The sequence below is a fragment of the Corvus brachyrhynchos genome, unplaced genomic scaffold (genome assembly GCF_000691975.1).
Source record: "Corvus brachyrhynchos isolate BGI_N302 unplaced genomic scaffold, ASM69197v1 scaffold92, whole genome shotgun sequence".
In the NCBI taxonomy this organism is placed as follows: Eukaryota; Metazoa; Chordata; class Aves; order Passeriformes; family Corvidae; genus Corvus; species Corvus brachyrhynchos.
In genome coordinates, this window is record NW_008236973.1 from 5,187,248 (window position 1) to 5,206,275 (window position 19,028).

Below are 19,028 nucleotides of genomic sequence, written 5' to 3' on the forward strand. Positions count from 1 at the left end.
GTATGTATTTAAAACATTTTGTCACTCTTTCAGCCACTTAGAAACTCTTAGAAAATGAGCTGTCATTTGAGCTGAGCTCTTCTGGAAACAATGACCAAAGAGAACATTCTTGAACTGCCTTTGCAGCTTCAGCGCTATTCCCTTTTCTCCCAGTGTGAAGGTGCATTAATCCCCTGCTAACTTTAGCAGTTTACTAGTGGTTGAGATGTGAATAGTAGAAAGTAAGAGCAGAATGCCCTGAAGCAGAGTTTAGGCTGCTTTTGTCATTGTAGGTGCTGCAGTTCAGTAGGTGCTGCTGCACTAGGAGAGAGCTGTCTGTGTGATGGCACCAGCTGGGACAAGCACAAACAGCATTGCCTCCTATGGATTTTGTCTGAGCCTGTTGGTGCTCCTCTTTGGAGCTTTCTCATCTGGTAACAGCCACAGCTGAGGGAGGTGGGCAGGAGAGTGCAGGCAGGAGCTACAGCAGAGCTCTGAACTCTTGGTTTTGCTTTCTGCCTCCATTCAGACAAAGAGTTCTTCAAACTACCCTGAAATAAATCCAGGACTAGCATTACTGCAGTTAGTGTTACTCACTTTAAGCCTGTGTGCTTGAAAAGGCTTTTACAACTTTCTCTGAATGTTTTTCCAGTGACCTGATCCCCAGGTTAGCAGTCTGACCTCATTTTAAGTCAGAAGACACTTCTCTTAGAATAAACCACGTGAAACTGAAAAATGCGTTGTATTCATTCTTCTAAATAAAATCTTCTGGTGAAGTGGCTTTTACCAGGATTTTGCACTTTGTTTCTCTCTGCTTCAGCAAATAGCAATCGCGAGGGAAGGGGACTTGCTGACCAAAGAACGCCTCTGCTGCGGCCTGTCCATGTTTGAGGTCATCCTGACGAGGATACGCTCCTTCCTGGACGATCCCATCTGGCGCGGACCCCTGCCCAGCAACGGGGTGATGCATGTGGATGAGTGTGTGGAATTCCATCGCCTCTGGAGCGCAATGCAGTTTGTCTACTGCATCCCCGTGGGAACACACGAGTTCACTGTGGAGTACGTGCTGCCAGCTGCCCGCAGTCCCCTGTGGGCAACAGTGCTTGGCTTGTCCTGTCGTGGCAGTGGGGCTGGAACGGAGGCGTTTGAGTGCCTCTGCAAGAGCGTAGTGCAAAACCAGGGAAAAGTGCTGCCATCACCGGCAGGGGCTCATGATCTATGAACACAGATACTATTGTATCTGCAGTGAAAATGACCCTCTTTTTAAGTATTGCCAGTGTATAATAAATGATCCCGTGACAAACAGGCCCTAGCACGTGTCTGTCAATAGGGGTCATACCCCTACAGGCATTCAGCTTAAATAAAATAGCAGCATATTTGTGCATCTATCTTTAACAAGTATTTCTTCTCTGAATAAGAGCAAGAATGAGCACTTGGAATTTAACATGATTAACATGAGTTAACCAGGAACTGTTGTTTGTTCTTGGTTTTGTTGCTTTTGAGACTATCCTTATTTTGAAAAATTGTTGAGCCGTGACATGCTTTTTACTGAGCAATTAGAAAACAGCATAGGGCATTTGCTTCCTTTCATGCCTGCAGCCTAAAGGAGCAGAGTGGTGTTGAATTCTCGCTTTGTTTTCTTTGAAAGTGTTGTTTCCACTGAAAATGAAATGTCATGTCACAGGAGTCTAAACGGGGAGTAAATGTTTTTGGAGTAACTTGGCTACATAAAATTGAAGAAGAGGAGTTCTGTTTTTTTGTTAAGCATCCATTTGAATTGTTTGTGATATCTCCAGTGATAACCAATATACCAGAGCTTTTGCTTTCTAGATGAATGTCTAACATATTTACTATTTAGTGTAGTGGCTGTTTACCGAGTGTTTACTGTGACTGTGTTTTGAAGATGTAGGTGAAACCTGCTCTGTGCTGTTTCCTGTTCCAGGCAGTGCTTTGGGGATGGCTTGCACTGGGCTGGCTGTATGATCATCGTGCTTTTGGGACAGCAGCGGCGCTTTGATGTCTTGGATTTCTGCTACCACCTGTTGAAAGTCCAAAAGCACGATGGCAAAGATGAGGTTATCAAGAATGTGGTGAGTTGAAAACATCTGTATTTGCTGTAGTAATAAAGACAACATCAACTCAGAGCTGTTTGTACTCAGATGCAGCATAGATGTGGCAATCCTTTTTTTTTAGAATGAATTGCTGAAAATGAGGGCACCAGGATTTTCAGAAACAAAAGATTAAGGCATTAGGCTGGAGTTGGAAGACTGGTCAAGCAGAATTCTGACCAGTCATATATATGAGATTTTTTAATGCCTTCCATCTCATGTATGTTCATTCCGATAATGGCAAGGCTGCTGTAAATTGAGCTGCTTTGTACCCAAAGCAGCACTGTCGAAAACCAAAATGCACCTTGGATTTCCATTGGCTTAGCAGTGCAAGGGAAGCATTTGTAACATTGCTGGGAGAGGTGAGGTAGCAGCATTTGCTGCTTTTCTGGCTAAGGCTTTTCATACCCAAAGCTAATTCCTGTGTCTGCTTTTTTGATGTTTGCAGCCTTTGAAGAAAATGGTTGAGAGAATTCGCAAGTTCCAGATTCTGAATGATGAAATAATTGCTATTTTGGACAAGTATTTGAAGTCTGGCGATGGAGAGAGCACACCTGTGGAACACGTGCGCTGCTTCCAGCCACCAATTCATCAGTCCCTTGCCAGCAACTAGATTCTCACCTAACAATACTTTTTGCACCTATTTAGGCTAAAAGTGTGAGAAAAAAAGCAAGAAACAAAACCCACACTGACAGTTTTAAAGAATACTCTCATCTGCATTTTTCAGTACGCCTGTGCCATTTGAGTGGCACACTGTTCTCTCCAGTCTCCAAGCACAGTAACAGTATACGACCCATACTTATTTTTCTAGACTAAAATTTTATACACTTTGATTAAAAGCCTGTAAGATTTTTGAAATCTCTTTGCATTCCTGTCCCGAGGTGGCCATTTTAGACTGGACTGGTATAATTTTCCCCTGAAGCTATCGAAATAATGGCTGTGGAGAATAAAAAACTGGGTTCTGTAGAAAAAAATTTTTAGAAATCAATGCATAATTGTTTGTATTAGAGCCTTAATTGCTTAATTTGCCTTTATTAAAAAAAAGAAAAACAACAAAACAAACTCTGCTGGTGCTTTGTGAATAGTTTTCTAGTCAGTTGATTCTTCTTCCTCTTTGCAGAACTATTCTCAGAGATCAGTAATTATGGAAATGAAGGCTATTTAAAGTGTTTGTTTCAAAGTTATTTAACATGGAGGTGACCGACCGACTGATCTTTTTAAAAGGTGGAAGTTGGATTGATTAGAATGGGGACTGTTTACTTTTTCCTAATGAGAGCTTCTAACATAGCTTATGTTTTGGTTGGCAATACATACCCAAACACATTTACAAGTGATGATGAATTCTTGTTTATGAGAATCTTGACTACGGTGATCAGGTGTAATCTATCCCAGTACATAAACTCTAATGATGTTAATCATGATTTATTATGGAAAGTATTTGTTCAATTACACTTGCTGTATTATGCAAACACTGCATCAGTAAAATTGTAAAACGTTGCAACTATAAAAGTTGAATTTTAAAGCAAACCATTCAGCCAAAAGTAGTAACTCCTGCTTGCTTACTCCAGGATCCTATCAGTTTGTCAGCTGGCTTTGGGATCAGCCCTAACCAAGATGTTAAGATGGTCAGAACAGACAGAGACAGGTAATGACATGTTTTACCCAGGATACGGATTTATGGAGATGTTGCTTGGTTAGTGTTTCTAACCTATAGTGTGAAACCAAGAATGCATCCCTTTGAGAACCTGTTTTTCTCCTTTCCCTCTTACTAGCTCCTGGTTAGGTTACAGCACATCTTTTCTCCTGCTCAGCTCTTTCCAGGTGCTTCACAGCCATGAAATTGACTCCAGCAGTGGGTAGAAATGAGCCTCTAACAGAAGAGGTACACAGGAAGCGAGGAATACGTACGTAGGTATTGGAGTGGCAGAGAACTCGATTTTGAGGAAAAAAATTACCTGAAATTTACTCAGCAAAACAGGATGGAGATTTTCCAGGCAATCTATCAGCACGTTTCCACCATAACAGGTTTTCCCAGGACATCTGTGCTTGAGAGCTGTCGTTCTGGAGTGGTGTCTGTCGTGGTGAGAGTGCACACAAGGCTGCCCGGTGCGTGGGAGACAGAAGTCAGAAGCACTTGTGCCTTGCTACACCAGCTTGTTGCAGGATTTCTTTTACAAGGTGTTTAAACAAATTTTCTTTAAGAAACATTCTTTTAGATAGCACTTTTGGTCAGCTAGATTCTTCCCTGTGCTTCCGGCTTCAGTTAAGCAAATGAACAATGTTCCTAATTTGTTGACATCATCATTGGTTTAGGGATATCTCACATGCCTGAGACTTTGGCTTGGCACTGGTGCAGAAATGGTTAATTAATAAAGCCTGATTTTTTTGTTTAAGAATTATTTAAAAATAACTAATCATGATGTGAATAATTTCTAATTCTTACCAGTTAACTTTCAGCAATAAGAGAATTGGTCTCTTAATGTCTTAAAACTACTACCTTAAATACATATTTTATGATCACTGAGGGGAAAAAAGTTTAAGACAATTCAGACATGAGTCCTAGGGGATGATTGTTTCCCATTTTTAAAATGTAGATTTTTTTTTTTTTCCCCCAACAGGATTATAGACTTGGTAGGAGGTAAACATTATTTGCCTGGTATAACCTTTCCTACCTAAAAGGAAAAATGCAGCAAGGTGCATAAAAGGTGTAACTTTTTCTTTTTTAATTTCTTCTTATCAAAAACCAGGTCTGGAGGCCAAAGTGCCCATCAGCACAGAAAGCAGCAGACTGTACTATGTAAAATGATAACCTGCTCCTGGGGTAGGCTGGTGCTTTGGTACTAGAACAGGCAGCCCCAAGTTCAGCAATTCCTCTGCTGTTTGATGTCTTCTCTACCACTCCCTGGTTCTTTGCTGGTTTTTGCCTAAGTGCTGGAGGCACCTTTTTCCCCTGACTGAGCACAGCTGATGTGATCTGCCTTTTGATTACAGAGAAGCTCAAATCCTGATCTTCAACCAGAATTTAAAGAACCTTTTTCTTATTTGACACCTTTGCCCCTCCTGTATGTTACGACACACACCAAAGGAAGCAGAAGAATTTTGTTTCACAGGTGGTAACTTGGGTTTTTTTCTGTCCTAGGAAAAATCTTAATTTCTCTTAAACACTAACCACTAGACCTGACAACATCCAGCAGTAACTATTAGTCTCTGTCCCAAGTATTTCCAAATTTCACATGTATGGTAAAATGTTCTTATAAAACCTTCTTCCCTAATTTTCATTTTCAGCCTTTACAAAATTAAATTACCAGTTACTTGCCTCACCCTTTTTTTTTCCCAAGCAATGTTTCATTTTTTTGGCTCTTTTTGAAAAACTCAGTGTTGCAGCCAGTGCCTGTGTTGCTGCAAACAAAATAGCAAGCTGTAACGTCAGGAACACAGGTCTGCAGAGCAGCATGGTGCAGCACAGACAGAACCTGACCTCTTTTACAGAAGAGTGAACAGCTCCTTTCACTACTAGTATGACTCAGATCCTTCCTTCTGCATAAATTGTCGTGGCAGGAGCTACCATCTCACCACCATCTCACCTATCCAAGCAGAGCAGAAGCTCCTGCCTTCTTGTTTCTGCCAGCCAGTTACTCTGATTTGGTAAAGCTGGGGGTTTTTGATGCAAATCCAGCAAGTTTTGCATACAGCTTTACCTAACCAGTATTTTCAAAGCATCAGTTGTGCTTGGTTGTAGCTTTCCCTTTTCTCTTTTACAAACTAGGACAGGAGTAGTTGCTGCAGCTCCTGTTTCAATATGGTTACAGTCACTCCATGGTCAGTTAGGGCACAAGTACAAAGGATCCAGTTTTGCTGCAACCTTTTTACCACCAATGCAGAAATAAAGCCATTTATTTTTGATAAAATTGTAATTAGTGCAATACATCTTAAAAACAGAAGAATGAAATGAAAGTATTTACACATAACTTAAGCAACAAAACCAGTTGTGGTCTGAGGTAATTTTAGTACTTTTTAAAGTAAAGGCAAATAAAAACCATTTCAGTGTTCTTTATCCAAACTAATCGAACTCAGAAATCAACGATTGTCTACACATACTGTTAAAAAGTACATGAATTTCCCGACAAGCTCAGACATTTCACAGGAGAAAAAAAAAATTCCAGGGTTACAGAATTGTTCTTAAGTAACACGTAGATATTTTCAGAAGGCTGACAGGCTTCCATTTCTCCTGGCTGAGAGACTCTCAGTGGATTGCATTTCACCTAGGCAGGCAGAACTTTCTTCATCATCATTAAAGCTGTCAAACGTGCTCAGCAAAGTGCCATTTGCTGCTCTATCATCCTTCCGCAGAGAGAGGGGCAGGTTTGCTAGGGTGAAGTTAACATCTTTGAAGGCATGCAATAAAAAGATCCCCACAATAATAGTCAGGAAGCCACTGAAGGTGCCGATAATGTCATCAGCCGCCATGTGTTGCCATTCCTTGAAAAGGATGGCAGAACAAGTTAAAACAGATGTTGTAAAGATTACATAATATATTGGAGTCACTATTGAAGTGTTGAATATATCCAGAGCCCTGTTTAAATAGTTGATCTGCGTGCTCACACAGACAGTAAGGCTTAGCAGCAGAATCCAAGACAAGGGATGTTTCAGCACTGGTTTTCCTGCAAAAAGTTCCTTTATAGTGATGCCCAGACCTTTTACACAGGAGACTGATAAGGCTCCAATTACAGAGCAAATTGTTATGTACACGAGAATGTTGGTCTGTCCGTGGCGAGGTCCCACCACACATATTAGAATTAAAGACACAATGACAACGAGCGTTGCGAAGACCACAAAACCTATGGTTGGGGAAAAAAAAGTCTTGTTATTTATAGACACTATAAATTAATATTAATTATTATTAATGGACACACTTGTTACTTATGGACTCTATTTATCAGAAGCAGGGGTACTTATCTTAGGGCTGCAGGGAAAACACTCATTAACAGTTGGACTGCCTCAGCTTAAACAGAAGAGTTCAGGATGTTTCTCATTACTCCTCCACCATCACAGTTTAGATGATGCTAGAGTGAGCTAGCCAAAACAAAGAAAGTACCTCAGGCATGCTCTACTACTTTTACCAGTCTATTGTCAAGATGACTGCAGGATTAGATTGCTAAATTGCCTTACACCCAGATTCACTGAGGTGTAGATGCCACTGGACACAGGCTTGAGTCTGAATTGAGTCTTTTTTAGGAGATACATTTTGGCAGGTGGCTGTATTCATCAGCAGGTTTCCAATGATCAGGTCATTCCTTAAGAACAGCTTTTTAATCTCTGTGCTGGCTATTTCCTCATGTTTAAGATTGGAATTGCCTTTGTATAATTAGTATTTTGCAGATGTGCATTTTTGAGTGCTCATCTTCCACGTAGGCACAGCAGCTCATCTCTAGGATTTTACTTCTCAGCAGACACCACAACACCTACTTTTTCATTTTAAGGACAGCTCAAAGTTGGGCTTGGAGATGACACACTTCAATCAAAATTTATAGAAGTTTTGTTTATCTACCTGTGCTGCTGCATTTGTTTGAACAATCACCTCAGTGGTTGCCATCAAGGCACTTTATTCAAGGCCAGACAAATTCATTGGCATCATGCAAAGGTTCCTATGGAATTATATTACAGAATTCAAATCTCTACTTCATTTGAACAACATGTCTACATGAAGCAGACAAGGCCATCTTTCTGGAACTTGAGAGCAGCAGTAATGAAACTATATAATGAAGAAATGATGGGCTGTGTACATATCAAGCCAGCATTTTTCTTACCTGGATCACCTAGTTTGTGGGACATTTCATCCAAAGTTTCTACTTCTTCCTCTTGTGGAGCATGAATTACCATCACAGTTGATCCCAGTATACTTAACAAACACCCTATTTTTCCATGTAAATTAAGTTTTTCATTTAAAAAGAAGGATGACAGAATGGCACTAAGAAATAAAAAAAGGCACCAACATACATGGAATTAGTAATATCCATTTGCTCATCAGCTTACAGGTTGTTTTGACTGTACAAGTCACTTGCATACACAATGTGCAGCTTAAAACCAGCTATTTTCTATCTTAAGGTACTTGCTATGGACAGAACTACCTGTTAATATTTGACATCTCTGCCCAGAACCCCTTTTTTATGCTGCCTGCTAAAAAAATGCTGTATCTAAGAACTTGCAAAAATAATTTAAGACAGACGAAAATTTACTTAGGAATGAAAATACTGCTCTGTTGTAATCACCGTGTTTTTGAAATGCAGAAGACAATAGCTTTTCAGAGATGGACGTGGAGATGCATTGCTAGAACCCTTTTATATCATAGCCACTACATATTTGGAGAAACTTAAAAGTTACTCCTGATGTTTATAAGCACTCTATTATGAAGAAGAAACCCCATTTATTACAGCGTAGTTCAGTGACATATTTCTAAATAAGTGTTTTACTTTTGTCTCTCAATTCACACTGCTGTCTGTTAGTGTTTCTTACCTTACAAGAACACTGAGAGCTCCTAGAGGAGTCACTAATGTAGCTGGTGCAAAAGCATAGGCAGCAAAGTTCGCTACTTCGCCAGCTCCCACTGCAGAGGAACAGGAATTAAAACCTGAGTTAGACTGTCATGCAACAAACCTCTGATTCAGGGCAAGAGGTCATGTAGACACAAACACGCAGCAAGGGAAACAATGGAGAATTCTAACTATAGCATTCAGCTAACAGTACTAGCAGAACACACCCCTGCCCCTCTCCCCCACTATTACATTTTAAAAACAGGCTGTGGAACTGCAACAGGTATTAGAATTGATTCTACCAAATCAGAAGGTGTTTTATTTTAGCGTCTATGTTGTAGCCCCCCAGCCTGCCAGCTTGACTCATGAAGTTCTGCATGGAGAAATCTGCAATAGCAGGATATAGCACAGCACATACAGTAAGCCACAGTTACCTGCAGCCGGTAAATTGAGAGTTCAAGCAATAAAAAAATTCAGAAAACAGGCATAATCCCAAAATATGATTCCCTTTAAGAAATCCTATATATCTAAGCACTTTTCTGCTGAGACAAAAAACAGAATGCATATGGTAGCAAAGACATACAAAACCACTGCACAAAGAGGGCAGTTACATTAAAGGAAGAATTTCTGATGTGAGAGAAGTTACAGTAAAATCATTAGAACTGCATGCATGAATAACATTACCATGTATTGTAGAATCCCAATCTCATTCCCTTTTTTTGTAACCATACTGCCATCTGTGGCATAATTATTTATTAAAATTATACAATACAAATTTTTGACACTTAGATGAATAATTTTTGACACTTACTTGAAAGAAGTCCAGCCCACCATAGCCATTCCTTAAGGTATGCATGACCACCTTGACCTAAAATTGAAAGAATGTTGGCTATTCCACTAAAAACAACGACACCCCATCACTAATAACACTGCCATAACATAATTTTTGCAACCCACGTCCTTAAAAACATGAGTAGCCTTTTGATACCTAGGCTTTCTAGGTAGAGGGGTTGAAATCAAAGCATCTTCAATTTCTGATGTGCATGTGCCTCCTACAGCCTCCTTTGATAACAAGTTATTTCATTTCTTTTGTATTAGAAATGGCACTGATGATCATATCTGCATTACCCTGAGAAACAGTTCTTTCCAATCACTGAAATGACATGAAAAGCCAAGTTATGTTTCTCTTACTATAAGACTGCTACTCTGTGGAAATTGTACATGGTTTATACGTGGTTGATTACATGTACAAACATCACATTTTCTCATTCCAAACTAGGGTGCATGAATTATGTATCTCAAGATCAACCATCTTTTAGAAGCAAAGATGACAGGTACTGAATAAAAATATTCGTAGTCAACCTTCTGAATCGTCTGCAGATGCTGCAGCTATCCTACCTAAATCTATCGTCTTTCAATTTAAAGCCATTGCCCCATGTCCTGTCACTACAGGCCCGGGTGGGGGGAAAAAAAAAAAAAATCTGTCTTTTTTATAAGCCCCCTTTTGGTACTGGAAGGTGCTATAAGGTCTGCCAAGACCCTTTTCTTCTCCAGGCTGAACAATCCCAACTCTGTCAGCCTATTCTCATAGAAGCGTTCTGTCCCTCTGATCATTTTCATGGCCCTTCTCTGGACTTGCTCCAACAGGTCCATGTCCTTCCCAGATTGGGATCCCAGAGCTGTCTGCAGCACTGCAGCTGGGGTCTTGCCAGAGCAAAGCAGAGGGGCAGAATCCCCTCCCTCACCCTGCTGTCACACCTGATTTGGATAAGTTTGGCTCTCTGGGCTGTGAGTGCACATTGCTGGGTCATGTTCAGCCTCTCATCCACCAGCACCTGCAAGCACTTCTGGGCACGGCTGCTCTCCATCTGTCCATCCCCCAGCCTCTGTTGATACTGGAGGTTGCCCTGACACAGGTGCAGCACCTTGCTCTGGTTCTTGTTGAACTTCATGAGGTTTGCACAGGCCCACTCCTCAAGTCCATCCAGGTCCCTCTGGACAGCACTTCCTCGCTCTAGAGCATCAGCTGCCCCCCTCAGCCTGGTGCGATCCACAAACACGCTGCCAGCGCACTCAATCAATCCCACTGTCTGTATCACTGGTGAAGATACTTAATAGCACTGCTTCCAGTATGAAGCCTTGAGGGATACTACTCATCACACTCAATTACTACACGTGGTTTTTAGTTTTCTAAAACAATCTCCTGACACCCAAACACAGTTAACACTCTCTTAAATCCACTCATTCAGGAGCACATATATAGTTAAGAGTGCTGCTTCCAAGTTCAATTTGCAAGAACAATTTAGATTTAACTGACATACAAAGGAATCCTTTGACAAGTGTCCCCAGAGGGCATTACATATGCATTAAATAGCATGTGTCACACACAGTTACGGCTATCTGACACCAGAGAAAAAATACACCAGCTCTGTGTTTTAGGTTTCATATACACGTAACAGAAAACCAAAAAAGTCAAAACAAGACCATTAGTTTAATGAACTAATGAACAGAAATAATTTTCTGTTAAACAGCAATATCTAAACATCAGCAATTTATTAAAAGATGTATGTATTTACCTGCTCTCATGGAGCCTTTCCTGGCTAACCGGAGGAGACCTTTCTTTTTCAGGATGAAACTTCCTCCAATGAAAATGCTGGAACTCATAGCCAACACCAGACCAATACAGAAGTCATACCTCCCACGAGTTTGGCTCATCTCGTAAGCTACTAAACACTGTCACATTGATCAATGAGGAGTAGAACTTCTGTTACTCAACTGAAACACGAGCAAAATAAATACATTAGAATTAAGCTGGTAGAAATACGTGCTGTATAGGAAAATCCTCAACAGCTCATGTGACTGGTTCTCCTGTAAATGGCCTCTTCTAAGAGAGGTTAACCAAAAAAATGGCAATCTCTGAAGCACGGGTAACCTTGCACTAAGGATGAGTAACTAACAAGTTTGAACACAGAGAAGGGAGGGTTTCTGACCTGAAATATAAAACCTGAAACCCAAATAAAAATTCTTTTAGAAACTGCAGGGAAATTTTACAAATATGTCATTTATTTTTCTTTTCACTGAGTACACAGATCTGTGTCTGGCGCACCATGTAACTAGTGATATTGATAAAAAATTTACTTACATTGAAATCAGTTTGTAAAAGAGTTTGAGAACAGTTGCAGCATTTCTTCCATATAAACTCCCTAGAAAAATTAAAGAGAGTATTAGATGTTTAATCATATAGCCATCTTCATAATACAAACAAATCTCACATGCATGCACATCCAATTACACTTTAACAGGAAAATCTGGCAAGAAATAAGGACTTTGTTTGTTAATTTATTTTATAGAGTTTCCCATACTTGTATGAAGCACCTTTCAATATTACTTTTCCCTGTACTTTCATGCTTTCAGCTTTGATTGATGTGCTATACCTCTAGGAAAACCTAGCAGAGCTACTGGTAGGTTAGCATTAAAACTGAACACAGATCCTCTTACTTGCATCCAGTTAGGCTGTGAAAATGTAGAGGAAAACAATAAGCAATCAACATAGCACTGCTCAAAATGCTGCAAGAGCCACAGTTCAAAATTCTGAAATCCTCTTCCCTTAATCCTTGCACAGTAATTTTTAATATCTTATTTTGTAGGACAAACTAAGTAAATGATCTACAAGAGAGTGCTTTCACTTTCTAGCCACTTTAAAAAATAAACTAGACTCTTGCATGATACAAAACCACCTATCAAACAAAACCAAGAAAGACAAATCATCAGTGCGAGACAGACCAAACCCAGCCACCTCACCAACTGCATAAAATATCATCCTGGTTTTGAGTTCAAACAAGACTTTCAGTTCCTTGAAGAAGTTTTTAACGCAAGGAAAATACATAAGACTTTTGTGACTGTTCTCTCTACCATCTGTTCTAGCTGGTGTAAGGCTCTCTGTTCAGGTAACTGAGCTAAGAATGTTCTTCCAACTCCAGCTGGTGCAAAATGTGACAGTGGTATAGCATCACCTGGGGGAGCAGGGGCTGGTTTTGCTAAGCATTATCATTTACAGGTTTTTTCAACAGTTGCGACTTTAATTACATTACTAATGGGATTATTTTTACTAGTGCAGCTTTTTACTAAAGGAGAACTCTCCATATTGGCAAAACCACATTTTTCTTTTCCTTTTCTTCTCTCCCTGGTTTGCATACCTTCACCTACACTGACAGAGGAAAAGAGCATCAGTTAGTCCCATCCTGACACCTTCCACCCACTGCATTCCAGAAACAAGGGAGAAGCACAGGCTGCTTTTCTTTGCAGCAGAGGAAGAATTTGATTGTAGAAGAACGAGGAAACTTGTGTGCTCACAGGTAGTTTTATGAATTTAGACTTGAAAAGGATGCTACACTTCGAAACCTAGTATTTCTACTTTCCCCCATGTCCCAAATACACTGACTTGCCCTGTCAACCACTTTGTTAACCTTGTAAAGAACTCATATCTCAACCACATAAATTACATAAATTCAGATAAATTACTGCTAGCTTCTCCCATCAAGTTTATTTGTCCTCACACACATGACCAGTGTGCATTTCTGCTTGGGCTGGACTACCTTATTTCCACCTAAGGTTTATTCAGATGTCTACAGTTGCAGACAAACATCACACAGTCATGCTGGACACAGCTGCTCTGAAGAGATCTGGTTCCCACTGCATACAGCACAGATATAATTTGCACGTGTAGAACTGACATGTGCAAGGTCAAAGCAGTACCAAGCACTGGAAGTTTTGCACTTCAGGAAATCAGGACTTTAATTCTAACCCTAAAACTTAATAAAAGAAGAACTAATGCATCCTCATTAATATAATCAAGAAAAATTATCTAAGGGCATGAGAAAAGAAAATGCCATGAAATGAGCAGTTTCTGGAATAAATACGCCTCTCATTTTCCTGCCTTGGGACGTGCCAAAGCTGTTTCATTCCAGCAGCCAGGGCCACTACTAGGTTATAAACAGAGAGAAGCCGGAAAATGTAGGAGTTAAATAAAGCTGGCAGTCGTGTAGCTCTGCAAAGGTTCTTCAATCAAGTTCACAGCTGATTTTAACACATAGAACACTTCATCCACTCAAGACCAGCAGTGTCATGGAGGAGTACTAGTTTCCTGCTCTGATTTCAGGGAAGTAATGAAGGGCTGAGACTCTCCTACTCACAGAAGCTACAACATCTACCACACCTCCAAGAGCCACTCATTAATGAACTGCCTGTGGATCTGCTGGCGTCATGAGTCATAACTCTCAGTGCGCAGCAGTGCAATGACAGACCACACAGGGAACTGGGTTTGAAGGTTATCAGACAGGGAGAGATGCAGAAACTTGGAATGAGAAAAAAAAACTGTGGGAGACAAGCAAATCCAGATTAGCCACAAAGTTTTGTTGCTTATTTTCAAGATGTAACCAAAATGTATCACAAATGCTAGCAAGATACAGACTCTAAAACACGAGGTAACGCTTCTTTGCTCAAAAGTCATTTTCTCTCAAAAGTAGCACAAACGCAATGCTCAACAGTTGTTACATTTATTGTAGCAAGTGCACTCCCTAAATATTCAGAAACACTAAAAGTGGTATAGTAAGATGAAGCAATATTTTACATTTAAAAACAGATCAGCATAAGTAAGAATGTGGGAATTACCAGCCAAAGAAAATTAGTATCACTTCTACAAGCTGTATACTGTATGGAAGCAATAACTAGAGCTGGAAAAGGCAGACAAGGTGCATTGCTCCAACTTTGCTTACTTGGCCACAAGCCCTCTGGAGTTCAGTAGACAGTCTTAAAAGACTTACAAGAAGTAATCTAAATCTATGCTAAATTATTTAAATTCAAGAATCTTTTCTAAAACCTGCTCTTTTCAACTATGAACAGGATGATGCCATAAGCAAAAAAATGACCTTAACAGGCCATTTACTTCAACCCTTTGCCATGTACTACATAATTCACTGCTGCTCCTCATTACAGATAATTCAGCCAAGCTTCTCCCACAAAATACTTGCAAAGGAAACTTCACAAACATGGCAGCCATGCTTTGATGCCATTAGGAACTCTCATTATCTAATCATCTTCACTTTCACTACCAAATCCCATTGTGTTTTTCCACTCCAGACTGGAAAAAGATACAAGTTGCTTTATCTCTGTATCCACATATCAACATTACTCTGCAGGTTAGGTGCTTGGCACCTCCTGCTGTGCCACCCTCTGGGTCCTTTCCCAATAGCTTTATAAAGTGCAATTTCCAAAGCTGCATACAGTACTTTAGTTTGAGTTATTATCACTTCTGCAATACAGTGGTAGACTGTATTTCTTTTCAAACATCCAAATCAGGTGGTTTTCTTAGCCCTTTGTCTGCAGTCACCTACTGTTGACTCATTTTCAACTTCTCTATTAGTATAACCTCCTGCATTTGTATAGCAAATTATTCCTGGCTGGGTGTAATATCTTCCATTTGCTCCTATAAAAAACATCTTTTCTTTAGAAATGTTTCCTGAAAACATTCAACCAAGGTTACACACTGGCAATCCTTCCCTGCCCAGTGTCAATGATTATTTCTTTGTCTTTTGAGCCAGATCAATAACATTAAACAGCCAAAGATTCAGACATGAGGGAATATTTTTAAACAAAGGCCTGCTTTGGCAAGACAGTAATACTCTAGGTATAGCCATTCTGCATCTTTCAAACTGTTCTGTGGTATTTTACTGTCAATTCTGCTAGTTTACAACAGCTCCATGAGAAGTTTTGTGTTTCTAACATTGGAATTAAGCAGCTATTTAATGCCCTTCTAGCCATAAAGCTTGTCACGGAAGAAAAGGGGGTTGAATCAACAAGTTGCTTTAACAAACACGCATTGACTATTATGTGTCTTGTTGGCTATTATGTGTTCCCTTCTTCCTTTCCACAAGCATAAAACTACATGAAACAAACATTCCCTAACAAAACATAAATCCAAATGTTCGGTGATGAGCCTTTAGAAGGCTCATTATACATACCAATTTTGTTCCAAAATCCAGAGGCATTCACTTAAGTATTTCGAAGTTAGGTTTCTAAAACAGAAATTTAAAATAACATTAATTGGCATGTAAATAATTTGGCAAAAATATTATGTCCATTATTTCAAGCCAAATTAATTTTCATGCATGACATAGAGGACTTTACAATGTCCATCTATGCTTTAAAAAGGAAGAGGATTTTTGTTTTAAAAACACTTGAATAACAAATCAGTATGATTTTTGATTTCATCTTCCTTAGATACATCTTGCCTTATTATATATTTTATTTCACTCGTTTGCTTTTCACTTCACAAATCAAAGAAACTAACCTGTGATCTAAGCTATTCTTTAGAAGGTACTGTATTAAAGTTGAACTGAAATAGCATCCTAATCCTTTCAGTTTTGTTCTGTAATTAAAGTGCTAAGGCACTTTTATTGCAACATAACTACTATCGAGTTTTAATTACTGGCTTTAGTATGGTGAGTTTTCAGAGGATGTTTATACAGAATCACAGAATTGGAAGGAACCCACAAGGATCATCAAGTCCAGCTCCTGGCCCTGTACAGGACAGCCCCAAGAACCACACCATGTACCCGAACACACACAGGTTTGAACTCTGTCAGGCTGGTGCTGTGATCACTTCCCTGGGGAGCCTGTTCCAGTGCCCAACCACCCTTTGGGTGAAGAACATTTTCCTAATGCCCAACCTAAACCTCCCCTGACACAACTTCAGGCCATTCCCTTGGGTCCTGTCACTGTTCACCTCAGAGAAGAGATCAGTGCCTGCCCCTCTGCTTTGCCTCATGAGGAAGCTGTGGACCATGATGAGGTCTCCCCTCAGTCTCCTCTTCTCCAGGCTGAACAGACCAAGCACCCCCAGCTGCTCCTCATACAGCTTCCCCTCATGCCTTAGGTTTTAACTTTTATATTTTTCAAATTCTGTAGCACCCAGTGTGTAACTGAAGTTTCTTGTAGCCTGTTAACTACTGTTCTCTCATGCTAGTTAGACATAACAAGCTTCTCCAAGCTTGCTCTCCAAGGACACCCAGATTGTCCTGGGCCCAAAATGTGTAAACTAACGTCTTAAGAAGGGGGGTAAACTTGGGGAAATTACATCATTAACTGAAGTTTTAATTGGAGAATTAACCCTGATATGCAAATGAACCAAACTTATAAAAGTGTGAAGAACTCGTGACTTGGGGTCCATCTTGGGTGTAGCCTCTTGACTCCCAGGGGTGTACCTTGAAGGCCCTTCAGATAAATACCTACCTTTATTCCCTTATTCTTGTCTAGTCTCTGTTTTTAGGTGGCCATCTCAGGCATCACCCCTCTACCCCCTTCACCACCTTCACAGCCCCCCTTTAGATATACAGAACTCTGGGGCAGTGGGAATATGAACACAGAAATAGTCTCAGTAAGACTACTAAAATCCCCCCAAATATATAATTATTAAATCCAAGCCTTCCTCAGTCATATTCCATCCACTCACAAACACAGCTTTTAAACACAGGTATAAAGAGAACACTGAAGGACAGCTACAACAGAGTATTAGAATAAAAGAGCTCAAACTTCAGTCATGTGCACCTTTCAAAGGCCAAGATGGATGCACGCAGTACCTACAGATTCTGTATACACTGTTTACAAAACAACACGTTCAATTTTGCACTGCACATCTGCAGTTTTCCACCTCTGTCGAAGTTAAAGACTGCCCAAGCTTATACACATAATTATTTGCGTATTACACATAGGCAAGCTAAAAAAATATTTATGTTCTATATACGCATATATATAATGTTAGAGGCACTATCATATGCTCAGAAAGCAAAACATACCATAACTATCCTAAAGTTGCCTATTTTAAAAGGTTTAGATAAGCTATGGGGAAAATCAATTCTTTACAGCAGATTTCTATTTATAAAGCAAAAGCAACAAGCACGCCATTTTATGAAATTAGGAAGAAACAAAAAAATGCGACATTAAAAACCTACTCTTTGCATGTGTTGCTTGTAGTTATTCTATGAAAAAAGACCTTTAATTAAAGCATTTTCACATAAAGCTAAAAAGTATCTTCACTAAAACAGTATTAGTCATTAACTGAATACAAATTCAGACAGTCCATTACAGTTGATGCTGCATTGATTGTTTTCACGGAAAGCTATCAAAACAGATTCAAGATAAGACTTGCCTCATCTTTGCTGTACCTGGCACATGAGTTCCACTCCCGTGGGAGGGGCAACCAGCACAGGGTCACTGAAGGTCCACCTTTAGTATTTAATATGGGCAGTTTCAAATTTAAGATAATTCGGGAAGTTAAAGTCCAATCTAGACATTAGTCACGGCTACTCCTTTGACACAACTGATAACGTGTTATAACTTGCTTTCTCTTTACCAGGATTTTATCATGAGAATTAACTACTTTAACAAAAGCAGAACTAGACACTGAATTCTAAATACAATGATACTGACGAAACCTTACGGAATAATTTTCTATTGATTAAGACGGTATCTTCCAGAGGAAAAAACCACAACTGTATACAATGAGGCACATCAAAAGCATTAAGATAGAACCACAATGACTTACATTTATCACATTTTCATTACAAACAATGTTAAAGACATTGTAGTGAAATAGAGAAAGTTGACTGCTTTAAAAAGATTGGGAGGAAAAACAGGGACAAAAGAGTTAGATCCAGGCAACTTCACAGTGTATGAATGAACACAAATCTTCACTCTGAATCACAGAATCAAGTAGGCTGGAAGAGACACTTGAGATCGAGTCCCACCTATGACCCAACCATCACCACGTCAACAGACCATGTCCAGTCTTTTCTTGAACACCTCCGGGGACAGTGACTCCACCAGGTACCTCCCTGGTCAGCTCATTCCAATACCTCATCACCCTGCCTGTGAAGAAATTCCTCCTAATGTCCAACCTAAACCTGTCCCCTGGTGCGTCTTAAGACTACAGTGAACTACAGTGCAAAGCTAAGATTACTTTTTCCACGTCAAAACGATGCACCAGGGCTCTGAAGGACTACTGAAGGTGCTCCGGAACCAGGCTGCACAACCCTCTACCTCGGATAATTCAACACTGGACCAAACTGAAGATGAACCGGGTTAGCTCCCTGGTTAACCACACGCACACGCCAATACGAGGCACAGCGGCTCCGGAGCACGGGCAGACCCAGCACACCGTACCTGGACACCTCTGCCCGGTGGGAGAACCCCACAAACAGCCCTATTTAGAGCTTTTAATCTCGGCCTTCTCAGACCAAACCACAAGTTTCCCACTACGGAGAAACCACCCTTGCGCTCGTACAGCCAGACTCAAGGCCCGGAGCCCCGCGCCCCCGGCCCCGGCCCACTCGCTCCTCACCCGCAGCGCCCAGCG

The 19,028-nt window shown here is 40.3% G+C and overlaps 2 protein-coding genes across 5 annotated transcripts in view; one reads left to right on the top strand and one right to left on the bottom strand.

The window, feature by feature from the left end:
- CYFIP1 (cytoplasmic FMR1 interacting protein 1) overlaps positions 1–3,617 on the top strand; it is a 57,757-nt gene extending 54,140 nt beyond the window's left edge. For 2 of the 3 annotated variants that reach the window (XM_017728582.1, XM_017728583.1), the window contains 3 exons: positions 800–1,038; positions 1,922–2,069; positions 2,536–3,617. In XM_017728582.1, coding sequence (XP_017584071.1) covers positions 800–1,038; positions 1,922–2,069; positions 2,536–2,700 — 552 coding nt within the window. In that variant the 3' untranslated portion in view covers positions 2,701–3,617. The remainder of the gene's footprint in view (positions 1–799; positions 1,039–1,921; positions 2,070–2,535) is intronic. The other variant, XM_008629342.2, reaches the window with a different exon arrangement.
- A 2,315-nt stretch (positions 3,618–5,932) lies between these two features.
- Positions 5,933–15,690, bottom strand: NIPA2 (non imprinted in Prader-Willi/Angelman syndrome 2). 2 transcript variants are annotated; one of them, XM_008629344.2, is made up of 7 exons: positions 15,637–15,690; positions 11,760–11,820; positions 11,194–11,350; positions 9,429–9,485; positions 8,601–8,691; positions 7,895–8,055; positions 5,933–6,925 (listed from the first exon to the last, which is right to left on the bottom strand). In XM_008629344.2, the coding sequence occupies exons 3-7, from the start codon at positions 11,330–11,332 to the stop codon at positions 6,288–6,290; spliced, it is 1,086 nt and encodes a 361-aa protein (XP_008627566.1). In that variant the 5' UTR covers positions 11,333–11,350; positions 11,760–11,820; positions 15,637–15,690; the 3' UTR covers positions 5,933–6,287. The 2 variants fall into 2 exon arrangements, with proteins under 2 accessions (XP_008627566.1, XP_017584073.1); XM_017728584.1 differs by having other exon boundaries at positions 11,194–11,392.
- Between the last annotated feature and the right edge of the window lie 3,338 nt (positions 15,691–19,028).